At 35.8% G+C, this 12,135-nt stretch overlaps 1 protein-coding gene across 1 annotated transcript in view; it reads left to right on the top strand.

Moving 5' to 3' along the window:
- The window catches only part of ANGPT1 (angiopoietin 1), a 159,667-nt gene that overhangs the window by 68,200 nt on the left and 79,332 nt on the right, over positions 1-12,135 (top strand). Inside the window, exons 2-3 of the mRNA XM_021388672.1 lie at positions 8,471-8,626; positions 11,659-11,780. Coding sequence (XP_021244347.1) covers positions 8,471-8,626; positions 11,659-11,780 — 278 coding nt within the window. The remainder of the gene's footprint in view (positions 1-8,470; positions 8,627-11,658; positions 11,781-12,135) is intronic.

Here is a 12,135-nt window from a genome sequence, read left to right as displayed (position 1 = left end):
AATTTCAGGAAAGGAAAGAGAAGGTGTTGGATTTTGCGCTAGCAGTAATGTTTTTTATAGCATTCTGGGAAAAGTTCTTAGTTTACTGCTATAGATATTTCTGAAAAAAAACGTTTATTTGTGACTTAAAATTATAAGGTGATTCCAGCAGAGATGTATCAATAGCATTTTTTAATGTCTGTAATAAAACTAAGGCAAACATTGTCATATATTCACAACGTCTATCATTAAACCACTGCGTCCAGATTATTGTAATAAAAGTTAAGAACCATAAATATAGCCAAACTTTATAGGACACAAATGAATATTGCTGTCCACCTACATTTGTATCTCATAATTTAAGGCAGTAATTACGTACACACTCACATAAATCTATGCACATAAATACTGCATGTGAGAATATATAAACCTTTGTCTAGATATTAATTGCTGATAGACTGAAGTAGTTCAGTGGATTTCAGGCCTCTATCTCCCTGTTTTCTATGGGGGAAAGTATTTTACAGCACATATAGATTTTGTTCTTTTTTTTCTGTTAGGTACCAATAGACAAGAATATCAGTCTTTGATATGAAGGGGAAGCCAAATGCTGAAGACAAGATATAAAGAAAAATAAAATAGTAGTTGTCATCATTAGGCAAGGAAAACTAGGATAAAAGAACAGAGCTCTTGATTAAGAGATTCCCATTCTGTGAAGTGTAAACAGCACTTTTAAAAACATTTTTAACTAAATAATACATGCTGAGGTGAGGGATTTCATCTGTTCACAACATTGTGGCTGCTCATCTGCTCTAACTTGTCAAACGTGTTGGTAAGAGTCACAGATCAGTTGCAGCATGCTGTATCCTCAAGCAGTCCATGAACCAATGCAAAACTGCAGATCTGTTCTGCTTCCAGTTTTCTCTGTGTTTTGAGATAACATCAGCCTCACAAACACGAATCATGGCTGCAAGAACCACTGGGTCTACTCTTCCTCTCTTTTTGGACAAAGCAAGACCCTACTATGGTTCAGTTCTTACCAGGTGTCTGTGAAATATTACATTCAAGACAGACAGGGAGTACACACAGTAATCTTTGCATTTCCTGTAACACTGAAGCTCTTGGAAGCTCAAGTTACTCTCTGTCATCTAGCAAATGATACTAGATCATTTTCATTTTTATTCACCATTATTTATGATAGAATCAGACACAGAAGATGTGCGTGCATAGGACAGAGATCATGACTTCTACCAAGAGTTTTAAGGCTGGTGAGACACGGGGAGTGGATATTTTATGGGTATCCCTGGCTTAATAGTTGCCTGGAACAGTGGGGAAGGTGTTTGATGGTGTTTCTATAGCCCAATATGAACAGAATTTGCAGTACTTTCTGGGTGGTTTTAGTGTATCTATATTTCCCAATTATGGTTTAAAAATCAGTAAAGACCCAAAATTAAGACAGTAGATTTTTGGCAGTCATTGTCATAATACAATGCCTAGGGTCTTCAGCTGATTCTGAGCTCTTGAATTAGGCACTGACAAAAGGCAGAAGAAGGGTGTTCTCCAAGGAAGTTACAACTACACGTGAAACACAGACAAATGTAATAAAATGGTTTGAGGATTTCTTCATCAGAGAGGATCTAAAAGCTGAAGGCACAGTTCCTGGAAATGAAGAAAGAGGTTCCCCTTCTATGATATTTATATCAGGCAATATAGAAAGAAGAAATTTGTGCAGGGACTAGAGCAATATGCAGCTGAGTCTTAATCTCATAACCATTCTTGGTAAAGTGTTTCATACACAGAATACCAAAAATATGCTTAGATGTCATAGTGATGAGTGTAAGAAACCAACCATAATTAGAAATAAAATAGTGAAACAGTATTAAAACATTATACTACCTTCTGTAAGACAAATAAAAAGGTATGTGTTGACTCCAAACTATATTACAGTTTCCCAGGTTCACTGAAAGTTTAGCTATATGCTGGCAGTGTAATACAGCGACCAGTACTATTTATGCAGTTGAAAGCTACATTTTTCAAAGACCTTATGTAATGTAGTAAGGAGATGCTTGATTGCAGCTTATTTTGATTAGAAACAGTATGCCTTTCCTCAGGAATAAGACACAATATGTCTAAACACTCAGCTATACAGAAGTTGTTACAAAATCAGTCATTCCAAAAAGTACTACTCATGAAGGTGTCTTCACCAAAGAAAATGAGTTAGTTCCACACTTACACAGTGAACTATATTTTAAAAAATCCCTCCCATGATTCATTTGTTTGTTTAGGGCAATATGTTAGACATTGCCTTTTCTAGAATCATACCTTCCTCTTCAGTGAATATCAGGGATGGGTCATGTTTGCAGCCAACTGTATTGTTTATAGAATTAAGTTATTTGAAAATTTAGATTAAGAAAGAAAAATACAATTGTCCCTGCTTAAAATTTTTAAAGATTAACATTAAACCAGATAATTCTTTGAACCAGAAATATCACTAATCAGTAGAAAATAAGAACATATTGTTCTAATTTAGTTGCTCTAAGTAGCTTCCTTATGGGACTATTTAATAACATTTGATATGATTCTCAGTTATTTTGCTTATTGGTTTCATTAAATCTTAAGATTAAAAAAACAAGAGATGTAATATTCATGTAAAAGTAATTGAAATTAATCTTTAAAATGTGTTGTATACTTTTGCAATGACTGTAACTAACCACATTTGAAATGAAAAATAAATTCCATTTATATTGATTTTTTGGCTTTTTCCTGAAAGCAGGAAAGCTTTTAGAATGATATGAAACTCAGAAAACAATTTGGAAAGATGTCTTGAAGATGCCTTCGTAGGAAGCACAGATTGAATTATCAGGCCAGTAAAATCAATACTTTGCCTATGTCAATACTCTGTCTTTGATATGCCAGATACTTCATCATACTTCTCGCTTCCCAAAATTACTCATATATTGAATATTATACTACTGAGTAAATGTAACCAGGGAGGTCTTCTGATGTCTTGAAACAAAGAACTCTGTGTTCCCTATGTATTGTCTTGACTGACACAGAAAGGACTATTTCAATTTATATTAAGTACAGTGTTTAATATAAATAGTTTTTCTTCCAGTTTCTCAAGATTCCAGTGGGATATCATACAGTGTACAGCATTATTTCACCATCATTATCTATTATTACCTATTACATTTAATGTACTTTACTGTGTAACATAAACATGGCACAGAAATGCCAAGCCACCACTGACACATTCAAATATCCACAAATTGACTGATTTTCAGAGACTGCCATCTCTCAAGCAGCCTAAGTAACTTGAGTACAAAACAGTTCTATGATTTTATGGACTTTCTCAGATGGGTCTGCAGGCGACATCCCTGTTGACACATATACATACATTCAGAAACATCCTCAGTGGCTTTCTTGATTTTGCTGTCTGTACAGAACAGTTTCTCTTATTTATATAATTATGATTTATTTTAATACATTTTTAAATTTTTTTGGTTTTAATCAATGATGAGAACGCTCTTTTTTATTGACTTTGTTCAGAGTGTTTTCTTAGGAGATGAGCATTCCAAATTCGTCTCAGTCCAGTAATAGTTATATTATAGAGTTTAATTCCAAAAATTGAGTCTGTAAGCTTAAGGGCTGAAGTAAAACAATACAAAAATGAGAATGAAAAAATAAGAAAGAATCATAAAATACTACTTATTCATTCCGATCTTTACCTATATCATCCTTTTAACACCCTCACTGATGGAGTTTTCAGTTTTCCAGCAAAATTTCTACTAGTATTTTACTACCTCTACTGTTATTAAAACATTTGTCTTAAATGAAAATGTTGAACTTCATATACTGCTGCTTCATGGATATGGAAAACATGAGTCTCTTTCTCTTTGCAGCCTTACATGCTTATAATTAGTTATTTTGCTGTTAACCATTTCATTAAGTTAAACATTCCTGATTTGTTTGGTTTTCCAGAGTTGTGGCTATTTTTAATCATCTTAAGTCTCCTTGAAAGTAACATACATCTTGAAGTCCAACATTCTGAGCTGGACACGAAATTCCTGTAGACACTTTACTGAACCCGGAAGCAGCTGAAAGTTTATGTGTTTTAAAATAATATTTTACATCTGTTATAACTGATTTTTTTTCTGAAAAAATGCATAGTCATCTTTTTCTTTATCTGAAAGGAAAATCTGTGATCAGCTGGTTGGGCTAGAACTATTCCATTCCACTCTGTTCCGTTCTATTCTATGCTATGCCATGCCATGCCATGCCATGCTATGCTATGCTATGGTATGCTATCCTACCCTACCCTACCCTACCCTACCCTACCCTACCCTACCCTACCCTATCCTATCCTATCCTATCCTATCCTATCCTATCCTATCCTATCCTATCCTATCCTATCCATTTGACTGTCTTAGAGATAAGCTTCTTCCTAACTCCTTCAATTTTGCAAAATTCAAAGAAATTCTGTATATTTGAAATTCCCACTGATGTGGTTTATGTATTTGTAAAATAAAACTTTCGTGTTGCTACAAATATTACTTTCAAATGACTCCCTGATGCAGAATGTTGGTGTGGAGGGTGTGATCACCCACTCTGACAGAAAAATTGAGAAAAGAGCATTAATTGGTTGCAGTAATACATTTTTACTGTACATCTTCACGTATGGAAAGCAAGACAAGACAGAAAAGTTCTGATATCACTGGTGTGTTGTCTTTCTATTATTACAAATGCTGTGCAATATACGGTTAATGGTAGGAGAGGGAAAGCAGCGTATTGTTACTTGCATTCTCGTGCAAAGGCAGCATATGAAAGCCTAGCATCATCTGGATATCATAGCAGTCCGTACCATATAATTACATGAGACCAACAGTACTTGATCAAAGTAAAAGAAAAACCTCTTATTTTATTTATAAGCCATCTGCCACAAACCATCATCATTTACTTAGGCCCTAAGTTGCAGTTTCCATTTTAATAGTTCTGTTAGTGTTTGGGTGGTTTCTATGAAGATTATTCAATAAACATTGTCCAGAAAAAGCTAGATACTTTTAAAGCATAATCCTCTGGAATGTTTATTAAACAATAACACTGAACCTTCTGACAGTTTTATATCTGAGAATGTTATAATGTTATTATGCATCCCACTTGTAATTCTGCATTTCTGAAAACTCCTGTACAACATAATGAGTCTTACTGAAAGCAGATGCATCCAAGTTAATAACAGGGACATCAATGAACAATAGAAAGCCATGCAGTGGGAAGGGTGGAATGGGGGTGAATAATGTAGGAAAGAATTCTGTTTCATTTTTTCAACAAAAAGTAACTGAAATAAGAATAACTAGTAGCATAAGGATTTGAAAATCCAAATATAAAAAGTACATGCACCTGAAAAGACATACTGACTGTTTAATGCAGAATCTCTGGACAAATTGAAATTATTTATGGCATGAACAGATTCTCAAAGACTTAAGAACCTAAGTGTTCTTAGACTTACTCTTGTGAATGAGTTTCTGTGTATCACTTATTTTTGGTGAGGTCACCAAGCAAGGATCCTTTTATCTATCACCTGTTAAATAGATGTTATCCCTGTTAACTAAGCACAGTCTAAGGTTCAATAAACTCAATACAAAGCCTTCAAAAAAATGTAAGGCTTCAGAAAAAAAACTCAGAATGTGTCAATAATGAACCTAGTAAATACTGGTTTTCTGCAATAAAAATGATAGGTGAAATCTTGGCCTACTGGAGTCAATGTGACTTTTAGTAGGGTCAGTATAACCAATAAATCTGCTAAGCAAACTTCTACTTTCCTTCGCCTGAGTGAACAGCTCCTGGTACTCCAAAGATGAGCTCAGAGAAGCTATTGTGGCAGTCTACCGAACGCCAAATATTTACAAAAGCATTTACTGATTAATTCAGAAACAGGATAGTCAGCTTTGTTGTTATAATGAGACAGTCCCAGATTCAACCACAGTGTGGTTTAGGGGTGAATAAACAAGAGCAATTGCCCAAGACTGGATACCATAGGGAATGTGCTAGACTACAATAACTAGAAGTACAAGTTATCCAATATGACTCAACCTATGCCTGTCCTCCTGCTAGCTAAAACTTGCTGTAACTCCACACAGACACAGTATGTTTCAAATGCAATCCTTTCTGTAACATTAGCAAAATAGCAAGCAAAGCATCTCATTAGAAGTATAGAAATATTTTTGTCTCTTTACATGTCTTTTTCCTTATCCATGTTCCTTTTTATTGGTGTGAGAAAATTTCTAATTTCTGAATTTTTTGTGTAATGAGTTTAGCCACTATAATTTTGAATGGATTTTTCGAAACATCTATAGCACACATGCATGACATAGTTTACACAGTGAGTGAGGCAGTTTCAGAAAGCTGAACAAATAATGCACGGCACATTCACAATGCATACATGCTATAAGCCTATCTGGAAAAAAGAAGACATCAGATGCATGGAAATTTGTGATGTGTTGGTACCCAGTTCTGGGCTGTACCAGGAATTGAGGGCACAGAACAGGAGTTTAATGCTATGGGAGAAATTTGAACTTCCTGTTCTTGTATTCCAGTATCTGAACTACAGTATGGAGAAGAGCAACTATCCCCTTTTCTGGAGCTCTTTCACAGGCATTACTGGCAACCAAAGGATAGCTTGGAAATAAATTTGTTATAAAACCACCAAGAAACAAAGGATGGCTAAAAATAAACCATCTGATGTGAAAGAGATATAAAGGCAAAATATTACTGAACATAAAAGCATGGTGTAGAAATATGATAGATTTGTAAAACTCCCTTGAACTATCTTAATATCTGTAACATCTCAGTAATAAAATAAAAAAGAGCAGTGAACTTACATTGACAGTGGAAAATGGAGATATTCACTGCATTGTTCTGCAATGCAATCAGTTTTCTTTGGCTGTTAACTCTCATTTAAATATTATATTAAAAAATTCCCTGCCACGTAAAACACTGCAGGTTTCTAGACCAGAGGGGTCACCTGACAATTCAAGCAGAAGTTTTTGTGTTCTGAAGTTACAGGAAGTCCACTTTTGACCATCGCGTGCATTAATTGTTTTTCCAAACTGAGGTTTAAACAAATAAACAAAAAAAATCAACAAAAAAAACCCCACAGCTGTCTCATTCAGAAAACACCTTACAGTGTGGCAATATTCTTTTCTGTAAAAATGTTTTTGAAACTAATAAGAGGCAAACATAAGTGATCAAATTTGTGAGAAATCTTCAGTAAGTTCAGCTGATGTGTCTCATTAGAACATTTACAGTAGTTACCCATCAGCACAGGAATGCTCGTAGATAAGATGAAAGCAACCCTTCCTATTAATCATGCACTGTATTTCTGTCTCCTGTTCTTTTCTTCAGCCATTAAATCAACTCCATCTGGCTCTCACTATTTAGTTGTGCAGCTTATCTTTCACAATGAAACATCCTTACTGCTGCAGAAGGAGGTCCAGTGTAGTTAAAATTATTAGGTAAAGAGTGGTTGCTTAAGTCTGGAATCAGCTAGCCATAAAAACATGATCAGTCACAAATGAAACTGGGGCCCAAATCTTCAAGGAGTGTAAACTGGCTATATTCCAGCTTATTTCAGTGGAATGTATTGCAGCCAGTGCCCCAAACCATTTTAATTTGTGTTAATACTTTGTGGAGCAAGATGGCAGAACAAGGCTTATACATGGAACAATCTCTTCATGTTGTAGGCTAGTCCTGCTTCATAGTCTTCTGTGACAGGGCAGAGGTCTAGGTGGATAGAAGGGAATGACCCTGCCTATGTTAACTAAAACAAAAACAAAAAGTGTCTCCCTTTGGGGTGCCCAGTTTATTTTGAGAGTCCTAACTCACATTCTTTTTAACTGAATGTAAAAGAAAACCAAATTATTTTGAGGCTATAAAAGCAAAGGAGCAAAACAGCTTTCAATAGTTTTTGGTCAACAACTTCCTTCTCTTATTCCCATGACACTGTCTCTGTTCCTTCACAAATTTTTGGGCTTCTGTTGCTGAGTTTGTGGATCGCTGTGTGGAGATCTAGCCCAGTAAAATGTCATGTTGTTGAATGACTGTGAGATAGCAACAATCCAGGAAAGGTAGGATCTCTTCCGCTCACATGTTATAATGTTCAAACAGGACCTGGAGTTTCCCTGTGGTGAGCTTTGTTCTTTTGGGTGGTCATTTTGGAATGGCCATAAGATCTTTACCAGAAATATTTGCTGCAACTTTGACACAGATGGAGACAAGCAGGGCTGCATGCCAGCAGGCTGTGCTACTTGGGTAAGCAGGGGGACTCAGAGACTGGAAGGGACTACCAGAAAGTCAGGTCCTTGCCCCAGTAGGTCAGCTGAAAACCCTCAAAAATGTTGAAATTTCCCCTTTTGGCAAGAATGCCAGATATGCATCTTTATGTCACCAGAAGCAGGTAAAAAAAAAAACCACAACTACAACCTTTTTTCTTTTACAGCTTGAGAACTACATTGTGGAAAACATGAAATCAGAGATGGTGCAGCTGCAGCAGAATGCTGTGCAGAATCACACTGCCACCATGCTCGAGATAGGGACCAGCCTCCTCAGCCAGACAGCAGAGCAGACAAGAAAACTCACGGATGTTGAAACACAGGTATGTTCCCAGAGCAGTTTCCTAAAAGCTGCTAATTGCTGGGAATTTTCCCCATCCTTCCTCTTATCCAGTACATCATCATGCAGAACATTTCAACACAGGTTTCCAAGAAACTTACATGTTGGTATGAACAGCAGCAATTAACATTTTTATGTGTTTTTCTTTAGATTTCATTTTTTGTATAGTTTGTATATAGTTTTTGTATAGTTTGTATAGCTCTAGGTGTGTAAGGCAGGCTGGAATGGCTGGGAAACTAAATCAGTACTGACTTCAAATTAATAGCTCGGTTACCAACTGTGAATGATACAAGTGTCAAGCTAGATAATGAGTTTCAGGCTAAAACAGAGCCTTTGATCTTCATTATTGTTTGCCTCTATTATTTTTGTAAGGTTTATTTTTTGCAAGATGTTTCTAGCTGAAAGGTGTTGTACATCAGCTGCTTTTACAGCGTGATGATAGAGGGACAAGCATCAGCTTTTTTATAAAACACTATTGCAAAATTGCATAATATTGCATGAATTTGAAGAGACATCTCCATATAATTCCTAGCACTAAAATCACACATTTGATTCAAGTGACAAGTATATCATTGTTATAATACAGAGTACAGTTTCCTCATGGGCTTATTGCAACATACAGCTTTTTGCTTTTTGATTTCTGTCAGTTTAAGATGCTTATTTATTTCTGATCTTCCTAGCATGTGGTATGTTACAGAGGAATTTATGTGTTGCATTTATTTGGTTTGTTCTAGTAGCATATGTACTTCTTGAGATCATAATGTTCTTATTCACATTTAAAATATCATTACCATGTTGTTATGAAACTGCATTACAATACACTGAGAAGCTGCAGCAATTATGAAAGACAGATGCTCTAAATAATTCTGGCTAGGAATGATAGGTACAAGCTGTTGCTGCACTGCCTTACAGAGGTACCTTTTCTTCTACATCTCGATCAGCAGACCAACATCCACTAAAGAATGTGGAGATCTGAAATGACCACAACTTCAAAAAGATACCATAGTAACTTATGAAAATATTGGGGACAGTATGTCAATAGAATATATAAATCAATACAATAAATATATCTAAATTCAACAGAATATCTAAATGGAAACAGAAGCTGTGAAGATCTGCCAAGGACTGTAATATCACTTGCTTAGCAGGGAAAAAGGTGTAGGAGGAGGTATAAAAGACCTCCTTAGGCATAGGCATTGCAAACTCATTTGTTGTTCCCTCATCCAGGTATGTAAGGGAAAATATATACATTGCCCCTGTCTCAGTTTTCCATTGAGGAATCAGTTCAAGGTAGAAGCACCACCAGTGACTTCCTTCTTATTCTATACATTTAGCTGAAAAATTTAAAGGATGCTCAGGATACCAACTGGTATCTACATGCAGTCCTTGCTCTGACTTCCAGCCCAGCGACACATTTCCTACTTTGACTCTCAGCAGTATGGGAGTGTCCTTGTAGAGCCTGCCTCTACTAGCAATCAGAAAAACATGGTGCAGAAGGCTAGAAAACTGAGGCTGCTGTTGGCAATGATGAGACAGACAGACACTTCCATGGCTGTAGGGGATTGTCCTTGGCTGGTTGCCAAGTGTGCCACAAGCCACTCCCTCACTCTACTGACTCAGCAGGGCAATGGAGAAAGTAAAACTTCTTTGATGAAGATCAGGACAGGAGATTGCTCACTAGTTATCATCATGAGCAAAAATACTCAACTTGAGGAAGATTAATGTAATGCCATTTAATAACAGTAGGATAGTGAGAACTATGTAGGCCACTCCACAGATATATCCTCTTTGAAAATCTATTGGTGCCTTTCTGTCTCCTTGATCCTTGCCAACCTTTTGCAGTACGTAAGTTCCTACCGGGTCCCTTTCAAACTGTAGTGATGCCTCCTGGCACTTACAAATCTATACATCTCAAACAATGAAATAGCTGCACACAGGTGAATTCCATTTTCTTTTGAACCACTGTACCCTATTAAAAGGCCAACTCAAGTCACTCTGTGAGTATCAAGAACTTCAAACAAAAATAAAGCACTGTGTAGATTGAGTTTGAGAGCCATTTTTTTCCTTTATGCTCTGTAACATAAATTTCTGTTAACCATACATTAAAAAAAATGTTACTATTTAATCCTGTGATGAGACTGAAATTTGGCCTTCCAAGAAAGGTCTGATAGGTTCCATTAGGGAGGAGTCCAGTTCCCGAAGTGATTACATCTCACAGCTGTTGTGTTCACATTTACCTACAAAAATATTGGTACATGCTTCTCCAGAATCTTTGCAATGAAAGATGATATATAAGCAAAATCAGCCATCGTAATTAGTTTTATTGCTTTCATTCTTGGTTTTATTTTCACTTCTGAACTATTATTCAGCATCTATTCTTTTCCATCTGGTTGAATATCTTCTTTCAGTCTGATGCACCTAACAAAATTTGTTTTGTTGATTCAGACCACACTAAGGTTAAAGACAATTGTATAAAGCAGTGTTTAAGATTACAGCCTTCAGCTTTAAAAAAAAAAAAAAAAAACGTAATGGGGCAAGTGGTGATACCATAAGCAGACACCAGATTTCTGCCAACACTACAAAAGAGAGATCTCAGGGGAAAACTATAGTTAGAGCTCCATTTACAAAACAGCAGATGCAACACTTTGGCTTAAATTCAAGTATATTTGCACTCTTCTAGTTTACGCATGCTTTATAAAAATGTATGTTTGAAGTATATCCCTTGCTCTTTCCATTGAAATAAAGCTTATTTGGCAGTCACCTTTCCTCCTTCTCTGAGACTACTACTATTCTACAGCACACAGGGTTCCAGAGTATCAGCTGTTACGTATCAGTGTAGACTGATTGAGTTCATTTGCGCTAGTTGAGCAGCTGAGTTTAAAGAAAAAGATTTAGAAATGAGGGTTATTTCTAATAAATCATCAAATCAGAAGAGAAGGATTGCAATATGTTTACATTGCTATGGCAACACAATTGGGATATTATAAGTGTTAATGTTTTTAATTTATCTTTAAGGTGCTAAATCAAACATCCAGACTTGAAATTCAGCTACTGGAAAATTCACTGTCGACATACAAGCTAGAAAAACAGCTGCTACAGCAGACAAATGAAATCCTGAAAATTCATGAGAAAAACAGGTGAGAATAATTCATTGATCTCTTAAACTCTTTCTCTGTTGATTATAAAGTGGTTTCTCCATACTATATTCTAAGTAACTGATGAAATAAAAAAAATAAATACAGTGAGTAGAAAGCATAGATAATATTTTTTGTAATGGTTGAAAGAGCTAGTGTGAACTTAACTTACATTGTACTAGCTCCTGTATAGTTTAGATGAATTCTGCTGCTTTTCATTTGCACTGTAAGTTCATATCTCAATTTGTTTCACGACAACTCAGTCATAAGTCCACAACTGAAAAACATAAGGATAATTTGGATGAGTATTTTCAAGCAGACGAAGAAATTGTGAGGTCATTAGCTATTTTTACATGCA

This window comes from Numida meleagris, chromosome 2 (assembly GCF_002078875.1).
Source record: "Numida meleagris isolate 19003 breed g44 Domestic line chromosome 2, NumMel1.0, whole genome shotgun sequence".
Lineage (NCBI taxonomy): Eukaryota > Metazoa > Chordata > Aves > Galliformes > Numididae > Numida > Numida meleagris.
The sequence above is the reverse complement of the archived record's forward strand: the minus strand, read 5'-3'. Positions and strand labels throughout refer to the sequence as shown.